This window comes from Saccharomycopsis crataegensis, assembly GCF_037102585.1.
Source record: "Saccharomycopsis crataegensis DNA, jcf7180000000084, whole genome shotgun sequence".
NCBI classification, from domain to species: domain Eukaryota; kingdom Fungi; phylum Ascomycota; class Saccharomycetes; order Ascoideales; family Saccharomycopsidaceae; genus Saccharomycopsis; species Saccharomycopsis crataegensis.
In genome coordinates this window covers 1655317-1674411 of record NW_027043829.1, presented here as the reverse complement: position 1 = coordinate 1674411, position 19095 = coordinate 1655317, and the positions used below count along the sequence as shown (strand labels likewise).

The window sequence follows — 19095 nt, the reverse complement described above, 5'->3', positions numbered from 1 at the left end:
AAAATCATATATATGAAGAAAACCCAGCTATGTAAAATACAGAAAAGAAGACCTAGTAAATGCAAAATTTATGTTTAACGGCAAACCATCGAGACACAATCCAAAAAACAACCCCGGTAAAACCTAACACAGAAACAAAAATAATAAAGTTATTGTAATCCTTCACGGTAGGATTGGCTCCGATAAACGCCCCGGAAATCGGAATCCCCACTAAAGTTCCAATCGCCACCACAAAGTAGCAAGTAGAGTATTTTTTACCAAAATCTTCCACTCTACTAATTTGACTGACACATAATGGGGTCAAACTCAACACTGCGGCCGAGGCAATGCCGTACGCCACGGAAAAAGCGTATAATCCTCCGGTTAAGTGACCGAATGGTAACCAGATAATTAAACAGAAAACTGAGGAAAAGAAAATCATCACCGTCATAAGGTTAAACTTCCCGATTTTGTCAGATAAGTACCCAGCGATGGCTCGGGCAATAATCCCACTGGCGTTCATGATGGTGATGAGCAAATAGGAAGTATCTTCGGAGTTTCCTCTGAATAAAGCGTACGAACCATAGTAGGTCATGGAGGTCACCAAAAACACTTCGGAGAAAGTGACGGCAAGCACGCAAAACAAGAACCGTGGGTCTTTGAACGCGTCGATATCGAGGGTTTTTTTGAAGAATCCCACGAGTTTCTTCGAGAGTTTCTCATTGCTAGTAGGGTTCTTTTTTGGAGGGAATCTTGGAGTGATCAATAAAAAGGCCCCAATATCCAAAAATAAGAGGACAAAGGCAAAGATTCTCATGGCCCAGGCAAAACCTAAACTAGAATACAACTTGCGCAACATGATTGGGAAAATTGCCCCACCAACCGATCCACCAATGGTGGCAATACCAATGGCAATCCCTCTGCGTTTATTGAAATAATGGCCAATAATCCCCACTAAACTCGAGAATTGGAGAGCGTTCCCCAACCCGGCAACGATCCCAAACGCAAGGATAAATTGATAAATTTCCGAGCAATTACCAGTGATGAAGATCCCAATGAAAGATGTCACTCCTCCAAAAAAGATCGGAAGTCTAGGGCCTTTTCTATCGAAAAGATCACCGGTTAAAATACCACACAACAAAGCGACACACATATAGATCGAGAAAATCCACCCGACCACCGAGGCAGAAACGTCATTCAATTGGTTACGAGCGATATACGTTTCAATGGCAGAGGTACTATTGATACAACCAAAGCAGTTGGTCAACCCGAGAAATGACCCTAAAACGGCGCACCAGGCCTTCATCCCACCTTCGGGGAAGTCGATGTCTGAGGAAAGACCGGTGGAACTTTCATTATCGGAATCACGCTCGATATCAGTCTGGTGAATGGAACTGGAATCGGTTTCAGAGCTCTTGCCTTTACCTTTTGTGCTACTCTTCTTTGATTTTCTTTTCAAATCATTCAATTCGTGTTCTTGTGTCGATCTGGTGGTATTAAAAAGATCAGAGCTCTTTTGGGTGAATGTTTTTAATTCCCTGAGGGTGCTCGATAGCACGTCGGTTTGCATATCTGTTGGAGTATTTGGGTGGTTATGGTAGTAATAGTGATAGTGACTATGATAATGGTAAAAGTATATTTAAAAAAAGAGGAATTCCCACTAATTATATCCTGAGTTAAAGTGGATTCCTCGACATATATGGGGTTTTGAGTCATTTTTAGCATGCTGGAGTGATCTAAACGCACTGTGTGGCTGATCTTTGCTTTTTTTTTTACACCAGGGCGTTATATCTCCGGTAATTAACGACGACGAGCTGAGAGGAGGAGGAAGGGCTGCCCTGTCTTACAAGTAGTCATTCAATAGTGGTTACATTGCACAAAAGGGAATAAGAAGAAAAATAAACAAAGATCATAATTCTAATGGCATCTATTGCCCTATCTTAATAAACGCAAAGTCTTAGCTTCACCGCGTACATCCTCGACAATACCCACGAACACACCGACGCAAAGCCTAGAGCACTAATAAATATAATGTAATTATCGTAATTCCTGCTGGTAGGATGAGACCCTATAAAGAGCCCAGAAATAGGTACCCCAATCAAACATCCAAAGGCAGCTGCAAGATAAGCCGTGGAATACCGTTTACCAAAATCTTCAACCCGACTAATTTGGCTAAGGCAAAGGGGAATCAAGCTTAACACCCCGGCCGAGGAAATCCCATAAATCACGGAAAACGCGTACAACCCTCCGGTGGTATGGCCAAATGGTAACCAAATGATCAAACAGAACAATGACGAAAAGAACACCATGATTGTCATCATGTTGAACTTCCCTATTTTATCAGAAAGGTAACCGGCAGCGACTCTGGCAAAAATCCCCATCGCGTTCAAAATGGTGATGAGTAAATACGAAGTGCTCTCCGAGTTACCTTTCGCTAAGGCATACGACCCATAGTACGTTAATGAGCAAGAGAGGAAAGTTTCTGATAAGCATACTCCAAGGGTGCAATAGGCAAATCTTGGGTCTTTGAGACCCTTAAGATCAACGGTATTTTTCAAAAATTTGATGGTTCTTTTATAAAGAGGAATTTTTTTATCGTGGTGGAATTTCTTGGGAGGGAATCTAGGAACGACCAATACTAGGGCAAGAATTTCAAAAAATGCAAGAATAAACGCAAGAACCCTCATTGCCCAAGGGAATCCCAACGACGAATACAATTTCTTAAGAATAATAGGGAAAATAGCCCCACCAACTGAGCCACCAACAGTAGCAATCCCGGTAGCCATACCTCTTTTCTTATCAAACCAATGAGATATGATGCCAATTAAACTGCTGACCTGAAACCCAATCCCAAGTCCACAAACTAGCCCTAGAGCAAGAATAAATTGATAAACTTTAGTACAGCTGGCAGTGGTGAAGACCCCAAGAAACACAAGCAGACCTCCTAGAAAAATCGGAATTCTTGGACCCTTCATATCGAAAAGATCACCGGTGAAAATGCCACAAAGCAACGACATCGCCATGTAGATGGAAAACACCCACCCCACCACGGACGCTGATACGTTTTCCAATTGATTATTGGCAATGTATGTCTCTATAGCAGAGGTGCTGTTGAATATCCCGAAACTGGCAGTGAGTCCAAGAAATGATCCCATAACCGTCAACCATGCTTTCAACCCTCCATCAGGAAATTCGATATTGTCAGCCGTGAGCCCATCGGTATTGGAATATACGTTAATATTACCAGATGAATTTGAAGATTGATCCAGAAACTCTCCTGGAGTATAATTTTGGGTGCTTTCATATTCAGGCCGCTGTCTGGTGTGTTTTAGATTCTTTAGTGATATACCATCATTACCAGTGACTGGAAGCTCATGCTGGACCTCCACTTCAGCAGGATGTTGGTTAAAATGTTTAATACCTTCCAAATCTGTGGCTATCGCAGTAATCATGGTTATTCCCTTTCAGTTATTTATTTATTTATTCACTTATTTATTTATTTGGGTTTCGCCTGGTCAATTCATAAACGGAATAGTTTTGGCAATTTATGGAGATGACTGATAGGTTTCTTTTCTTTTTTTTTCTTGCGTCGGAAAAGCGACTCCGATAATTTCAAATCACCGTTTCTACTTTGGGAACTTTGGTACTTTGCACTTTCTTGGGGGTATCGTAGATCAAAGCTCCTGATTAGTAACTTTAATATAATTGGATAATAAAATTGGCAGGTCCTTAAACGGGGTTTGCCATTAAATGCTATTATGTTTAACACTTGTCTATGGCTGTAAGATTTTTGCATGATGATCTTTCCGAAATCAATCTCTTTATTAGCTCTAACCTTGTATATAACTTCTATGATCTAATATATATATATATATATATCTATATATATGAATGAAAAAGGAAATTCTGATAAAAATTATAAAAAAAAAAAAAAAAAAAAAAAAAAAAGGAAAGCATAAGCGATCAAATACTAGTGTCTTGTTTATTGTATTGAGTTCATTAAATTTTGGAATTCTTCGCTAACATCATTTAACCATGTAGGCTGGTTAGTAATTTCATCCCACAACTCATTATCGATTCTGTTTCCCAAACCACTAAGATTATTCAAAAGATCATTCAGATATCCTGTCTCGGTAAAGTCTGTCTTCATCATATTCTCAAGCATGACATTGTTGGTATTACCTCCAGAATAATTATGATGATTATTACCATCAGTCGCAAAAGACATTGATGACGGATTAAGAAGTCTCTGAAGCTCTGGTACTGGGCTGTCTCTTCCTGAAGAGGTCATAAAATCAGCTCCTGGATGATCGGTATTTCCCAAACCATCGCTGCTGTTGTTGTTGTGAGTCAAATAATTCACAGTGGAAGATAATGGATAGTCTACGGTTTCGGCATCATGATCTTTGTTGGAAAGCAATTCGCTTCTGGTGTTCGACACTGGATGACTCACGGCCACCGAGCCACCAGATATAATATCGTCGATGTTATGAATATTGTTACCATCAAATAGTAATCCGTGAGCAGCGGGTGGTGTATAAGGAGCTCGATACCCAGAGGCCCCTGGATTCAACGAGCCCGCAGAGTTCTTTTGATAAATGAATCGATTATTATTTACCTGCATTCTTCTTTCCTTATTCATGAGCTTCTTATTAAAAGTAGGTTGTTGTTTTTGCGTTTGGCCCGATAATTCTAGCTCGGTTTTCTTTTGCTTCAGTTTACTCCCTCCTGCCAATATATTATCTTCGCTATCACTATTGTACTTATCAATCAATTCCTGCATTCTGTTATTAAAATTCAAAGTTTGCATCAATTTGATCAATTGAGCCCTTCTCAATTCTGCAGGATTGTTACCCAAATTCTTCATTTTAGTGAACATGAATAATGCATGGTCCAACGGGTCTTTGGTTGAATCGTGGACTCCAAATGCCACATTAAACAAGATCAAAGTGGCGGCAGAAGTAAAAAGATACTCTCTGTCCATATACCCAAATAATGCTACCATGTTTTCCGGCATCAATGACCAAAGGGACCTGATTGTGTTGATAGATCCTTGGAAAGAGGCATTTAACAAAGTCAAGATGGACTCCGAGTATTTCGTCAAATCTATATAAACATCTGACGTTTTGTTGATTCTAATTTGTTTGGTGGTCAAATAGAATAGCAAAGGTCTCACCGCCAAATTAATCCCTTGAAAATATTCCGTCATAATATTCGTTACTAATCTGGAAATTTGAAAGTTGGGAACTTGGAAATTTGGTTTCAAAAAATCTGGCAAGTTTTCTTTCCAAGTAAATAATTTGGTAATCAATTCGGCAATCACTGGCAAGATATTTGTAGTTGGTTCCTTTTGATATAAAGACGATAAGATCAACGCGTTGATTTGAACAATTGTAACACAGTTTCTAATATATTCTGCTTCAGGGAAAATATAATGCTTGCAGTTATCTGAAGGGTGTGACATATCAAAATCCTCGGGCAATTCGGTAGAAATACAATCATCGGTTAACGATAGTGGCAAACCGGCTTTCGAAGACAACATTCTCTCAAACATATACACGGTCCACCATAATCTTCGTCGATGTTCCAATTCGTATCTGTTTAGCGTATCTTTTTCAACGTCAACATGCAAACCCAAGATCAACGAAGCTCGCAAAGCAGTGCCAAAGTAGAAATATGACGCCACAGTACAATCAGCAACTTGAAGGTAAAAGGCATATAATAACATCACCTCAACTCCCCCTTCCCTGGCAACATTGTCTATTGCCCCTGATGCAAACAACCCCGTAAATAATTCCGAAGCTTGTTGGAAAAATCCCGAACCCGGCAATCTTGGAGACGAAAGTTTCATCCCGTTTGTGTCGTTTGCGGTTCCCAAATACATTTCTCCGATGGCGAAAATCAACAAGAATTTACAAAAATTGATGGTTTCGATAATAGAATCTTGATTGGAAAAATTCTTGGTTGAGTCATTAGACGATAAATTATTACTGTAAGTTTTCCGGAGATTTTCTTTGACCATCCCCTCGTTGAAAAAATAAAAACACCCGTCATTATAAGTGATAAAGGTGTCGATCAATAGCATCGAGTAAGAATATGAAGGCAAAACAAATTTCACAGAGATACCTGGTCTGGTTTCTGTTTTTCCAAGATAAATTCGGTAAGCGTTACCTTCCCTTTCTAAAACTGTTGATAAACGCTCATTTGGATTCATATCACCATTTGCATGAGTATTACTTCTTCTTAGGACGTTGTCGGGTATCATACTTTCCACTTCCAATCCAAATAATGTCATAGATGATGATCCCACGTAGAACTTTTCCCCGGTTTTAGAAGAGACCAATCTTCTTTGACGATCGATAAATGGGGGGATGATTTCATTGGGATATTTGTTATAGGTATTATTATTAGTAGAGTTCTTCTTAATAATCTTATTCTTATCGTTATTATTTTCACTATGACTAGCATCATTCTTCAAAGCTTCTCTGGGTTTTGTACTGGCAGGATCATCATTACCAGGTTTGAGTTGATTTGAATGATTTGAATTAGTAGATGTAAGGGATAAATTAACAGATTCTAAAGTTGGTTTATTTTCACCGACACATATAGGTACAAATGATGAGTTTCCAGGTTTATTTCTTATTCTCAAATTGGCATTTTGTTTTTTCAAAGTGGCGATTTCCTCGTGGAGTTTTTGCAAGTATTTCATGGATACCACTACTTTTTTTTCGGCCTCAGCGTATTCACAAACAACGTTCACCAGTTTACATTTCTCGCAAGGATTACCTCCTGGGCATTTGATGTGCCTTTTACGGCATCTGACACAGGCGTAGCTGGTTCTTTTCCTTTTCTTCTTATCTTCATTTTCATTCTTATCATCTGCATTGGGAATTATTTCTTCAATACGATCAGCGGCGGGGTCCCCGGCTTCCCTGGGCCTTTTAGATGACGTTGATTTTGTGGCAGCACACATATGAGTTAGTCTATGGTTTGTTTTGGCTTCATACCCTTCGGGTATGTATCATTGGGTGGTGTTCTGTTCATTCTAGGGAGCTAAAACCAAGATCTTTTCATCTGGTTCAAAATCTTTCTTGATTAAGAATGGGCGGGTGATACACCCCTGAATCCTTGGGGAACATCGGGCGATGGATGATATCTCTCCTAGGAGATGCGTAATATTTATAAGATATTGTTAGATATATCGAGTAATAAAAGATTATGATTCAAATTGAACGGAAGACTAATGCATTACACTTCGACATTACTCATCTCTGCTTACCAGCAAGACCGAAATATATTTGTATAAGAAGATATTTCAGATAGGCATACTTCAGAGGCCAGAGACCTGTTGACTGTCTGAACAATCCTTTACCTTGGTATAAAATACAATACCTTGGTATAAAAGTAAATCATATATTCATCTAATCAATATAACATAATATGTCGTAATATAATATAGTACAGTCATCTTTACCATTGGCACTCCAAGATACATCTATATATATATATATATTGTTTTTTAAGAGTGCATCAAGTATCAAGGGGTTTGTCATCGTTACTGTTTAACTTCTCAAATAATTGGCAAAATTCCTCTACCAATTCATTTGGATGCATCCCATCCATTCGTAGAGTTTCCAACTTCTTGATTGCGATTTCTTTCCTGTCTTCTGCTGAGCCCTCGTTGGTTAACGATACATCGTTTATGATTTTGTTTAATATTATCAATTGGATTTGTAACTGTGGTAGCAGAAGTAGCGATAACATGCCATTAAGTTTATCATTTTGGAGGATCTTTTGCGATGAAGGTTTTAATTTGGATAGTTTATCTTTGGTTATTCCTGCTGATGTCAAAGATTTCGTTGTTTTCCTAAGTAGCTGGGGCTCTTCGTCTTTTGCAGCTTTCTGAGAATTATCATTATTATCATGGTTGTGTGCTGGGGCTTTGAAGCAGATCAATGAGCAGCTAATTTTTTTTTAATGTTAGCGATGCTCTATAATATATGTATTGCTCAAAAAAAAAGCATACGCACTAAGGGATTTTACATTTGGGACACTTGTACTTTGAGTCATTTTTGTTACACACTAAGCATTTTGACATGGTGAATGGTGTAGCGGGGGAGAGCCCTTCCTCTGGCTTGTGGGAACCGCAGTTGGTGATCTTGTCATAGGTGATATATGGAGAGACCGAGAGGATAAAAAAATGTGATTACCCGGACACTCATCAATACGTGTTGCGCGGGTAACACACGTGAATGAGATCCGTCCACACGGTACATGTAGCGTCCAATCAGGTGATTGTATACGATTCGCCGGGTATCCCCTCGTGCACAGCCGCCAACCGGCAAAAAAAGAAAAATTTTTGTGGGAGGAAAAAAAAAATAAAAAAAATAAAAAAAAAACGCCCCTTGTGATATTGGTGTGACCTCCTCATGACATTCACACTTTTCGCTTCTATCACTCCATCTCTCATCCCACCACCAAGACGCGTCCAAGAAAAACATAAACACCCATAAACACTCAACCATTCACCATGAGCAAAAGACCTGGTGAAGAAACCGAAGAAGACACCATCAAGAAATTGAAGATCGAGTCCCAGCAGCCAAAGGACGACAACAATGTCATCGATTCCGAGTTGTTGACCCACCAAACTAACTACCAGGACGATGGCCAACAGCAGCAACAGCATCACCACCACCATCACCACCAGCACCTTGAACCAACTGTCGAAGAAGTCAACGCATCCAAGGCCATTGAGGACTTGAACAAATTGAGGGCTGCTAGTGACATTGGTGGGCCATTCGACTATGGCCAATTATTGAAGCAGCAAAACGGCATGCAAGCTCAAGCGCAACGCGAAGCCCAAGCTCAAGCTATCCAGGCCCAAGCCCAAGCTGCCCAAGCTGTAAACGACGCCCAAGTCCAACAATCTCAACAACAAGCTTCCCAGTTGAACGTGGCCTCTGGTAGACCTCAAGCTGGTACCGATGAGTGGCATAAGATTAGAAGAGACAACCATAAAGAAGTTGAAAGACGGAGAAGAGAAAACATCAACGCCGGTATCAAGGCTCTCAGTTCTTTGTTGCCAACTAACGAAACCAACAAGGCCCAAATCTTGCAAAGAGCCGTCGAGTATATCAAAAGATTGAAAGAAAATGAAACAAATAACATTGAGAAGTGGACTTTGGAAAAATTGTTGACCGATCAAGCGGTGGCTGAATTGAGTGCCTCCAATGAAAAATTGAAGCAAGAATTGGAGAAGACTTACAGAGAATTAGAACATTACAAGAAGATTGCCAAAGAAGAAGCCGATAAGAAATGATTTTCTCGTGGTTGATTGAAATGATTCAGTCTCAACTTTATTATTTTTCTTGATTTTTGTTTTATTTTTCCTTTGAGTTCATTGATTTTACATGTGTTGCTGTGTGTAACTGACCCATCTTTTTTTTTTTTGTGGGCATCAGGATTTTTTAAATTTCTATTTCTGTTATTGTGGATTATTTTTTGTCTTTTTTATTTATTATATTTGTAAAGATTAATGTATAATAACTTTCTATTTGGTAAAATTGTGATTGTTGGCCAGCAATCTGGTAGGCACTGACGCGTAAAAAAAAAAAAAATAGAATAAAATAAAATAAAAAGGTAAACAAAAACAAAAGGTAAAACACAAGTGTTGCGGAATACAACATTCACTCTTGAGAATACTTGATTTATATATATATATATATATATGATACAAATAAAGAGGAAACAGATCGAAGTAGTGGTGCAATACTTTGAGGCATTTTCATTATTTAATTTATTATGATCTCCCCAAAGACAGAGGATGCCATCATACCAGTCTTCGTTCCTGACGTTTTGAAAATCAACACTCGACATGTAACTGTAGGTATTGAATAATTAACCAATCCTTGACTAAGGAAATTACGATAATATATCCTCGCTTATCCAAGTATTCATTTTCGGAGAACGAGTGGCATGCCGTAACATTTCAAACTTACAATTTTAATCGCCCAAAGTCATTAGCATTAAAAAAGATTTGAGCCCCAGTATCAGCGGATCCCTATATAAAACCAAAGTGTACCACTTCAGCAAACACCTCTCAAATAATCACATTAGTTAACCATAATTATATAATCACTACTTTTGGTTATAACATAATCGGTGTCTATGTAGTGGTGTAGTCCACCCGTTCATCAGAAAACACCCATACACCAGCTATGCATAATGATAAATTTATTATTCTCACCAAAAGACGTCTGGTTGAGAAAGTCATCACTCGCTATACCAGCTTTATCTAGCAACAGTAAAATATTTCTGATCACATATGTCATCTGGATATAGCAGAGGTGGTCTATGGACAAACGCCGAGGATGAGATCCTCAAAGCAGCGGTATCAAAATATGGGTTGACCCAATGGTCAAGATGCTCGTCGTTATTGAATCGCAAGACCGCTAAGCAATGTAAAGCAAGATGGAATAATTGGCTTAGTCCTGAAATAAATAAAACTGACTGGGCCCCCAAAGAAGATGAGAAATTGCTCGAGATGGCGAGAATCTTGCCGAATCAATGGCAAACGATTGCTCCGTTAGTGGGGAGAACTCCAAATCAATGTATCGAGAGATACCAGAGGTTATTGGATGATATCGAAAATAACGACGGCGGAAATGTGAATGCAGAAGCTCTTCAAGCAATAGGCCCCAAAGTTAATTTAGATGATGATGGTCTAGGTAATATTCCAGAATCCAAGCCGGCCAGACCTGATGCAATCGATATGGATGATGATGAACGGGAGATGATTAGTGAGGCCAGGGCTAGATTGGCAAATACCCAAGGTAAAAAGGCAAAAAGAAAGCAAAGGGAAAGGATCTTGGCTCAAAGTCGAAGAGTAGCATTATTACAAAAAAGAAGAGAATTGAAAAATGCTGGTATCAATGTGAAAAGCTCGATAGTGTCGAATAAGCAAAAAAAAAGAAATAAGAATATCATGGATTATAATGCGGATATTCCCTTTGAGATAAAACCAGAGTCTGGTTTGTACGATACAAAACATGAAACAAAGAAAGATCTAGAAGATTACGAAAAGTTTCAGAAATCTGTCGGTGGTCCAGATTTTGCAAATGAAAAGAAAAAGGGTAAAAAGAGAAAGCAGGAAACCAAAGAAAAACGAGGTCCAATAATCATTTCGCAGGAAGATATCAACAATGAAGAAGAATTATTGATCAAGAGAAGAAAATTTGATCTACCAGTACCCAAGTTTGAGAATAATGAGAACCAGTCCAAATTGGGCGATTTGCATAATTATCTAGCCCAGATAGCCCAAGAGGAAGGATTATCTTTAGATGATGTCATGGCAAAAACTCGCGAAGATGTGGGGGATGATAATAAATCCTGGTTGAGAACAAAGTTATTAGAATCGAGCGATAGTAAGATAAAACGTCTTGGTACCGATTTGAAAAGTTTCCATAATCTTCAATCCAGCTTGCTATCGAAAGATGAGATAGAAGAAGAAGAGGAAGATGAAGAAGAGAAAGTTAAAGAGGTGAAAACCAAAAGGAAGCAGTCAAAGAAGGAGAAGTCAAGAAAGAAATCTTCAATTAAGACAGCCGCGTCGATATTGAGAGAGAAGTTTTCCCAATTGCCTTTACCTAAGAACGATTTCGAAATTGGTATTGATGATAGTGATGAAGAAGATTCGGCAACAATGGAATTAGAAAAGAAACCAGAAGTAGAGAGTCAGCAGCAGTCTGGAAATGTAGAGAGTGATTATGGTAAGACATACGTGAGATCCTTGGCTATTGAAAGGGAAATGAGTATACCATTTATTGATTCTAAGAATAAAACATTAAAACAAATTTCCGAAATCCCAATTACTTTTGATGAAACACTTTCTAAACTCTTAGATAACGAAATGGTTTCGCTCGTTATTTCAGATTATTTAAAATCAGAATATACTTCAGGTGGTGACGATGCTCGAGAATTAGAAAACAACCCAACTTTCAAAAATGATATTGTTAAAGATATGGAGCAAGCAGATAGAGCAGCCGCTCTTGAGTTGATTAATAAAGAGGTCGCTTGGGACAAAGGCAGAAAGCAAGAAGAAATTTTTACAAGAATTGCGCAAATCACTGGGAACAAAAGTTATGCTTTTTCAGGATTAGGAAAAGGGGAGATGACAACAGTTCAAAATGAAAAATTGGCCAGTCAGTTAATTGATTCCATCAAAAATATTTCTCGGGTATGCAATTGTTTGTAACAAGAGTTTATCTTACGGTAGCGAAAAAAGAAAAAAAAAATACTACTGATACATATGTACTATAGGTTTTAATTACTATATCAACAAATTATTCATGCAATTAAATTGTTTTTTAATATATTTCTATTTACAAAAAAGAAAAGGAAAAACAAGTGAGAATGCTTGACAATAGAATATTTTTTTCTCAAAACCGCGTGTGTACTACAAGCCTCACAGAATGGGACTAGTTAGCATTGGCTTTTTGTCCCAATTGTTCCAAAATGGTTTGCTCGATGGAGTTCTTTTTCACTGGAGCATCTTGTGGTCTCAACCAATCTTCAGGGAAAGCATTGATTTTTTCTATTTTCTTCTTGATTCTCATCTTTCTTTCGTACAATCTGGTGTCTAATGGCAAGTCACTGTAATCTTCTTCACCCTTTCTTTCGGTCTTGACTTCTTTCAAGAGGTTTTCCAACAAAACGAGGGAGTATTTGAAATTTTGGGTTGGGTATTTGAACTTTTCCACCGACAAGTGTATTTGATTCTTGATTGGATTGTATCTCTTTCCCAAAATTAACTTCAATTTATGCTTTTCTTTGTCAGAAAGTTTTAAATCGGTTGTAAAATCGTCAAAATTAGCCTTGACCACAACCTTCTTATCAGCAGGGTGAGATTCTCCAATATAGTTTGTGTATCTAACGGTCAATGTTTTGTCCTTTGATGGTGGAACAAATTCTGAACGATATTTGGTCAATAACGGCAATTCGTAGGCTGCTATTCTATTGTATTTTCTTGAAGTACGGTGTTGATCGATCAAATCTTGGGCACTCGAGGTATATTCATCATATTGGTAAGTTGGTAAATTACCATCATCTTTGAAAGGAGTAAATCCACCCAATCTCCCTGCAATCAAATCTTCAGATCCTGGTTCATTTTTGATGCTATAAATACGACGAATGTCTGAAGTGGAAACACCAGTTGTCTTGGAGGTCAGCAACAAAGCGCTCAATTCCGCTTCGCTTTTTTGGTAATCACTTCCTAATCTCACGACACGTTGTTGGTATAATTCAAAGATCTTTGGGGCAGGCAATCCCATCCATTGTTCTGGATGAAGATATAAATCAGCCTCCACTTGTGAGAAGGCGGTGGTCTGGAAACTACGCCTGGATGTTGACAGTATTAGTTGCTTTCCGAATACCGACTTCATTTTGTTTATTCCCTTTTTATTGGCTGATAGAATAACCTAATGATACTCAGATTACCAGTATCGTTCTTGATCACTATTCATAATCAATCAATTTTTCCAAATTTTTGTGAAAAGTGAAAAATTACCCTGTCCACATCACGATTATTTTCTGCAACACATACCTCCCGGCCAACATCAAATATGATCCATAAAGGAAATGCAAAAGTTAAGAAACTAAATATATACTAATGTTATTATTATTATCATTATCATTATTATCATTATTATTATTCGATATATAAGGATATTGATCTAAATATTTCAACTGTATATTTTTTATATTTTATCTTTTCGCGCTGTAATCTGGAGACTTAGAGCTGAAACCTAAGGTATTTAAAATTACTCAACAAGATATAGATATGAAGACCGTGAATCAAGTGTATTTAAATCCACTGTAAACGCATTAATTTGCGCCGTTTTCTGTTGGAATATTCTTAGAATACATAAATTAAAAAAGTAATGGAGTTTGATTTGCCTGTTGAGCATAATTTCGTGATTCATTGTGAGTATCATTGATCATGAACAAAGATGCAATAACTATTACCACAATATTAAAGATCCCGTAATTTTAAATTCAAAAAAGCTCTAAAATTAAATGGGTTCTATTAAATAGCAGACTATATTACTAAAATAATAAAGTCAAGTATTCAAGAAACTCTCCTAAGCACATACTTTATTTTAAAAACTTGAGTATCAACAAACACACAGCTCGCATGAATGAATGAATGACTTGTATATTAACGAGCCACAGATATTCTGATTAACATTTAATCGAGGCTCATGAGACAGTCTGTAAAATAAGTATATATAGGAAGAAACTGAAGCTTAAGCTTCTATCATATTCCTTTTTTTCAAAGATTAGTCACATCACATAAATCAAAACTCCAAAACAGTAGATTAGAAAAAGAAGAATAGATTAAAAAAAAGAAGACTGAAAAGGCTTTAAATAATGTATGGTACTACGATCATCTAAAATAACCTCACAGATTGATACTGTTGATACTGATTATCGAAAATAATGGCCAATAATCTTTTCCATATTTATTGATTGCAACACAATTCATGATGGGATGAGCTTGCACTAACGAAGTATTTGAGGAGCTTAAATATACATATTAAGATTATTTAAAAGGATTATAACCATATAATACCAGAATAAAGTAAACATAATAGCTCATTGCTCTTGAGATAATAGAAAAACAGCATTTTCTTTCCAATGGGACGCGCGAAGTCTTGCAAAAATGCCACTATAATTGACCATGTCGGTAACCTTAAACTTGCATTAAAAATATATAAAACTGTAGTAGTTAATCAGAAGAAGTTTCTACAATCAGACAATCTATTCCTAAAATAAAAATTATGACAGCCATATTAACAAAGTGAAGCCTGCTAATATTGCTTATACAAGTTACATTTGGTAGGGTATTTCCCCATGCCAATACAAAAATATTATGTGAATAAATCACATGTTATCAAAATATAATTGCAAAACTGTCGGTCTCATCGACAGGTTTTTTTGCACGACACCCAGACATCGGAGATATAAGTAAAAATTTTGTGACCGTTAAAATAAATTAGGAAACCATTATTTGGGAGATGATTTAGGGAAAATATAAACAAACAAATAATAACAAAACGCGATGGACATATCTCCAGAGTACAGCCAGGGTACTGGGGATGGCCATAATGATAATGAGAATAATGATACTGTTGGAAATAGTATAGTATCAGAGCTTCTAGGGGCTGATGACAATGATGATACCTTTGGTGATGATCATCACGATGCCAATAATAATATAACTGACGCGTTAGCCAATGTCACAGATTCCATCGCCAATCATATAATGGCAACAGGAAACGACGAAGAGGAGAAAGATACTAAAGAGGACGAAACTGAAAATTCCCATAGTACGTTACAAGCTGATGGAGGTGAATATAGTGATGCAATTGCTGATATCGTTGGTAATATTTTTAGTGAAATAACCGCGTCTCACGCGGATGATGGTCAGGAAAATGACTTTAGTGAGGATGAGGAAGCTGTACCAATGGACAAAAATGAAGATCAAAATCAACTTGATAAAGGAAAACAGCGAGAACAGGAAAAACTAATGGACATAGATATCAATGATCAATTGACAAATCAAAAACCACAAAATGAAACGCTGAATTTTGATCAAGCGAATAATAATAATAATGATGTCCACAATGATGCAACCAATAAAGATAATAATAATAATGGCAAGGATAACGATAATGACAATAAAAATAATAGCGAAGACGATGATCAGTATGATAATGAGAACAATGAAGAAATAGAAGAAGATGAAGATGAGGACGATGATGATAGCCATTTTGATATAGGCTCTGCGGTCAATGACGCCATTGCACAGATAGTGAATCAAACAATCAATGATACAGCTGATGAAGGCAATCATGAATCAAAAGATTCAAGGGATAATAGTATGGTGCAAGAAGAGGTTGAATCGAAAGATGACAAAGATGAGGAAATGGAAGATGCATTCGAAGATTCCCAGATAACTTCCAACTTTGAAGATGCAATCAGCAAAATGGTTAGTGAAACTGTCAATCAGATTTCCGAATCTAACGAATCAAATAAAGATAATATTGATGAAGAAATGGATCAACAAACACATAATGAAAATGCTCTCCAAAGTCAGGAAGATGACGCAAGAGATTCTATGAATAATGTGATGAATGATACTATTGCTCAGTTAGTCAGTGATACCATTAGTCAGGCTAAACAACACAGTGATGCTTCGAAGCAAATGGAAAAACCATCAGAAGAAGAGGACATGAGCTCAACCGAAATGCTCATTAGCGGTGCAGTCAATGAAATTATGAAGAATGTTTCTGCAGAGGCTGCAGATTCAACCACTAGAACATCAGATATCACCGCTGGTGCTGGTGATTTAGGTGATGATGCTATTGCCCAAATTGTGGAAAGTGTTGTTCAGCTGATCCCCAGACACACTGAAGAAATTAGTGGTGACAAACCACTTCAACAAAGCAATGACGATTTCCAACTTGCAATGAATGAAATGATTAGAAGTGTTGCTGATGAAATTGTGTCGGATGATGAGGCTGATCCAAATGATTTGCAGTTTGCCATTGAAGAAATGGTCAAGAATGTTGTTGATGAAACTTATGAGGATCATGCTACAAGTGTTACGCCAACCACAAGAACCTCATTAATTGATTCGTTATTGAGCAACAGTGAATTAACAAATTCCATTGTTGCAAATACCTTAAACCAAAGACGTTTGCTGCAGCAGATTGGAGATAGTAAGTACTATAGGAAGCCTTTGGATCTCGCAGAAGAATTATTGAAAAATAGAAGTGTTATTTCAGCTCGTGAATATGCAAATACTCCAAACCTTCGTGATCTATTGAATAAACATGCAAGCCAGGCTGTTGCATCCGGGTTAAACACAACTCTTCCTTACAGAACTTCATTCTATAGTGGTAATTATGCAAAAACCGAAGGTCCACATACTGCTTCGTCAATAACTACTAGCTTGAGCAAAAACTTGAATCAACTAGATAAAGGTGCTAAAGCTTCAATCACAACTTCCCGCTTGTCAACAACAAGAACCCCTTCGTCGGGCCAATCGCCTATGACACAGTCAATGGTACAAGCTTTAGATTCTGTTATTCAAAAAATCTTATCAAACAGCAAGTTAGCTTCTGCTCTTCAAATTGATGACAAAGAGAAAACTAGATTAGATAACAGAACCAGAAAGCAAAAATGGCGTGAAAAAAATAACGCCAGAAACAAGGATAATGACTTGAGATTCAGAGTTTCTAAAAGGGCGAGTACGTTATTTGGCGAGAATGAATCTGAAGAGAAGCGTAAATGGATAAATGAAGAGTTTGACAGAAGAAAGGCAAAAAGAATTGAAAGATTGAAGAAAATGAATAAAGATGATAATGCCGTTTACACCACTCCAAATGCCAGAAGAAAAAGTGCTGCCAACACTATCACCAGTGGTTTATTGAGTCTTGTTAATTCAACCAAGCTTAGTGAGCTATCTGCTGATACCACTCAAGAACTCAATTCTGCTATCAACAATGCATTAGAAACAGTGAACTTGAGCATAGATATGTCCCATGAACAGCTAACATCTGCAGTTACTCAATATTTGGCGAACTTTTTCCATTTGAATGTGAGCAAATCAAGTTCCCAAGATAGTGAATCTCCACAAAGTAGCTTGTCAAATGTTAATAGCAAGGTATTGCCCCCATCTTCTACTCCAGATCGTGAATTAACTAGTCTTGTGAAAAGTAATGCAACTGGTGGCAGTGTTTATTCCAGAAACAATACTAGGAAATCCTTTGTCACATCTAACAACAAACCACCAAATAGTTCTATTATTGACCCTTCGATCATGGCTTTGGGTAATAAAGAGTCATCTACTTCAGAGGATGTCAACAAGGATTTGAGTAAGGTATTTTCCGATATTTCTCTACTTCCATCCAAGAGGAAACCAGAAAGTGAGAAACCTGTCTCTTCCAACAAAAGGCCTGATGCTGGCGCGAAATCAGATGAAAACTTGAGCACTTCCAATGTAAAGTCAGTAACCTCCTTCAGATTGCCTATTTATAGAAAGAACATCTCATCATCAATTGTGACCGTTGTGAAAAATGCTGCAAAAACCACGAGTTCTCCTGTTGTTAACAGTGCGGTATCTGATCCTAAAGCCAGTGCGTCTATCAAACCAGCTTTGAATGCCTTCAATGATGCCAACAAGAAAACTGATGGGCTGTCAGCAGTCGCAGCGAAAGAGCTATCACCGAATGTTGGTTCTAGTACTTCTACATCATCTCTGGCACAACAGGCAAATAGTGGAGCCAAGACAGTGGCAGCAACTGCCTCATCAAAACCTCTGTTCGTTAGACCAAAGAAGCCTTCAATTTTATCAACCTTAGACATGCAAAGACCAAGACCACGGCCAAGACCATCATTGAATTCTATTTTAGCGAAACAGACTGGCGGAGGAACACCAGGAAAGCCAAGAATAGGCATGGGATCGTTTAGACGTCCTTTATACAAGTCTACCACCAGTAATTGAATTTTTTTTTCCTCTTTTTTATTTCTAGGTTCCATTTTTTTTATTTTAAAGTTTTTTCCAAGGTTTCTGATTTTAAATGTTTCGTTTTTCATATGTTTTACTTATTGGGACAAGTGTTTGATTTTTCATCTCTTTTTTTTTTTGCTGGATTATTACTTCCAAACGGAATGATGTGTACTATATCTCTCTTTGTTTAGATTTCTTTTTTACGGTTAAGGGCTTTTTTGTACTGTACATTAGTTTGATTCTTATATTTATGGATATATATATTAAGGTGATTTTATTTATAGTTTTCTTACATGTAGTCAACCATAAGTAATTGATATACAAACATTTACATTATTATATTATATGAGTTAAAAAAAATATGTACAGAATATGTTGAGTATTTCAACAGGATCATAAGTTGAAATAATTGCGGGATATGATACACTGACCCACTGATGTTACCAAGGTATAAAAAGTAGATGAGGAGAGCTAAAAAAAAAAATCATACTAAATAAATAAAACAATAGCCAGAAAGTAAATAATAAAAAAATAAATTGGAG

The 19095-nt window shown here is 37.3% G+C and overlaps 8 protein-coding genes across 8 annotated transcripts; 3 read left to right on the top strand and 5 right to left on the bottom strand. All coding sequences in view use genetic code 12, as the record gives it.

Annotated features, from left to right (window-relative positions):
• Positions 1 to 52: 52 nt before the first annotated feature.
• DASC09_037470 (MCT family MFS transporter) lies at positions 53 to 1549 on the bottom strand (the record flags this gene model as incomplete). Its single annotated transcript, XM_064997346.1, has 1 exon — positions 53 to 1549. The coding sequence occupies one exon, from the start codon at positions 1547 to 1549 to the stop codon at positions 53 to 55; it is 1497 nt and encodes a 498-aa protein (XP_064853418.1).
• A 370-nt stretch (positions 1550 to 1919) lies between these two features.
• Positions 1920 to 3431, bottom strand: DASC09_037460 (MCT family MFS transporter; the record flags this gene model as incomplete). The annotated part of the gene is made up of 1 exon (XM_064997345.1): positions 1920 to 3431. One exon carries the CDS (start codon positions 3429 to 3431, stop codon positions 1920 to 1922), a length of 1512 nt encoding a protein of 503 aa, XP_064853417.1.
• A 530-nt stretch (positions 3432 to 3961) lies between these two features.
• PUT3 (Put3p) lies at positions 3962 to 6952 on the bottom strand (the record flags this gene model as incomplete). Its single annotated transcript, XM_064997344.1, has 1 exon — positions 3962 to 6952. One exon carries the CDS (start codon positions 6950 to 6952, stop codon positions 3962 to 3964), a length of 2991 nt encoding a protein of 996 aa, XP_064853416.1.
• Positions 6953 to 7509: 557 nt separating this feature from the next.
• HIT1 (Hit1p) lies at positions 7510 to 8077 on the bottom strand (the record flags this gene model as incomplete). Its single annotated transcript, XM_064997343.1, has 2 exons — positions 7510 to 7942; positions 8010 to 8077. 2 exons carry the CDS (start codon positions 8075 to 8077, stop codon positions 7510 to 7512), a joined length of 501 nt encoding a protein of 166 aa, XP_064853415.1.
• A 432-nt stretch (positions 8078 to 8509) lies between these two features.
• Positions 8510 to 9298, top strand: DASC09_037430 (basic helix-loop-helix domain-containing protein; the record flags this gene model as incomplete). Its single annotated transcript, XM_064997342.1, has 1 exon — positions 8510 to 9298. One exon carries the CDS (start codon positions 8510 to 8512, stop codon positions 9296 to 9298), a length of 789 nt encoding a protein of 262 aa, XP_064853414.1.
• A 1005-nt stretch (positions 9299 to 10303) lies between these two features.
• DASC09_037420 (Cef1 protein) lies at positions 10304 to 12232 on the top strand (the record flags this gene model as incomplete). The annotated part of the gene is made up of 1 exon (XM_064997341.1): positions 10304 to 12232. The coding sequence occupies one exon, from the start codon at positions 10304 to 10306 to the stop codon at positions 12230 to 12232; it is 1929 nt and encodes a 642-aa protein (XP_064853413.1).
• A 223-nt stretch (positions 12233 to 12455) lies between these two features.
• On the bottom strand, positions 12456 to 13418 carry RSM24 (mitochondrial 37S ribosomal protein mS35 RSM24; the record flags this gene model as incomplete). The annotated part of the gene is made up of 1 exon (XM_064997340.1): positions 12456 to 13418. The coding sequence occupies one exon, from the start codon at positions 13416 to 13418 to the stop codon at positions 12456 to 12458; it is 963 nt and encodes a 320-aa protein (XP_064853412.1).
• A 1679-nt stretch (positions 13419 to 15097) lies between these two features.
• Positions 15098 to 18547, top strand: DASC09_037400 (SPP41 family protein; the record flags this gene model as incomplete). Its single annotated transcript, XM_064997339.1, has 1 exon — positions 15098 to 18547. One exon carries the CDS (start codon positions 15098 to 15100, stop codon positions 18545 to 18547), a length of 3450 nt encoding a protein of 1149 aa, XP_064853411.1.
• Positions 18548 to 19095: the final 548 nt, after the last annotated feature.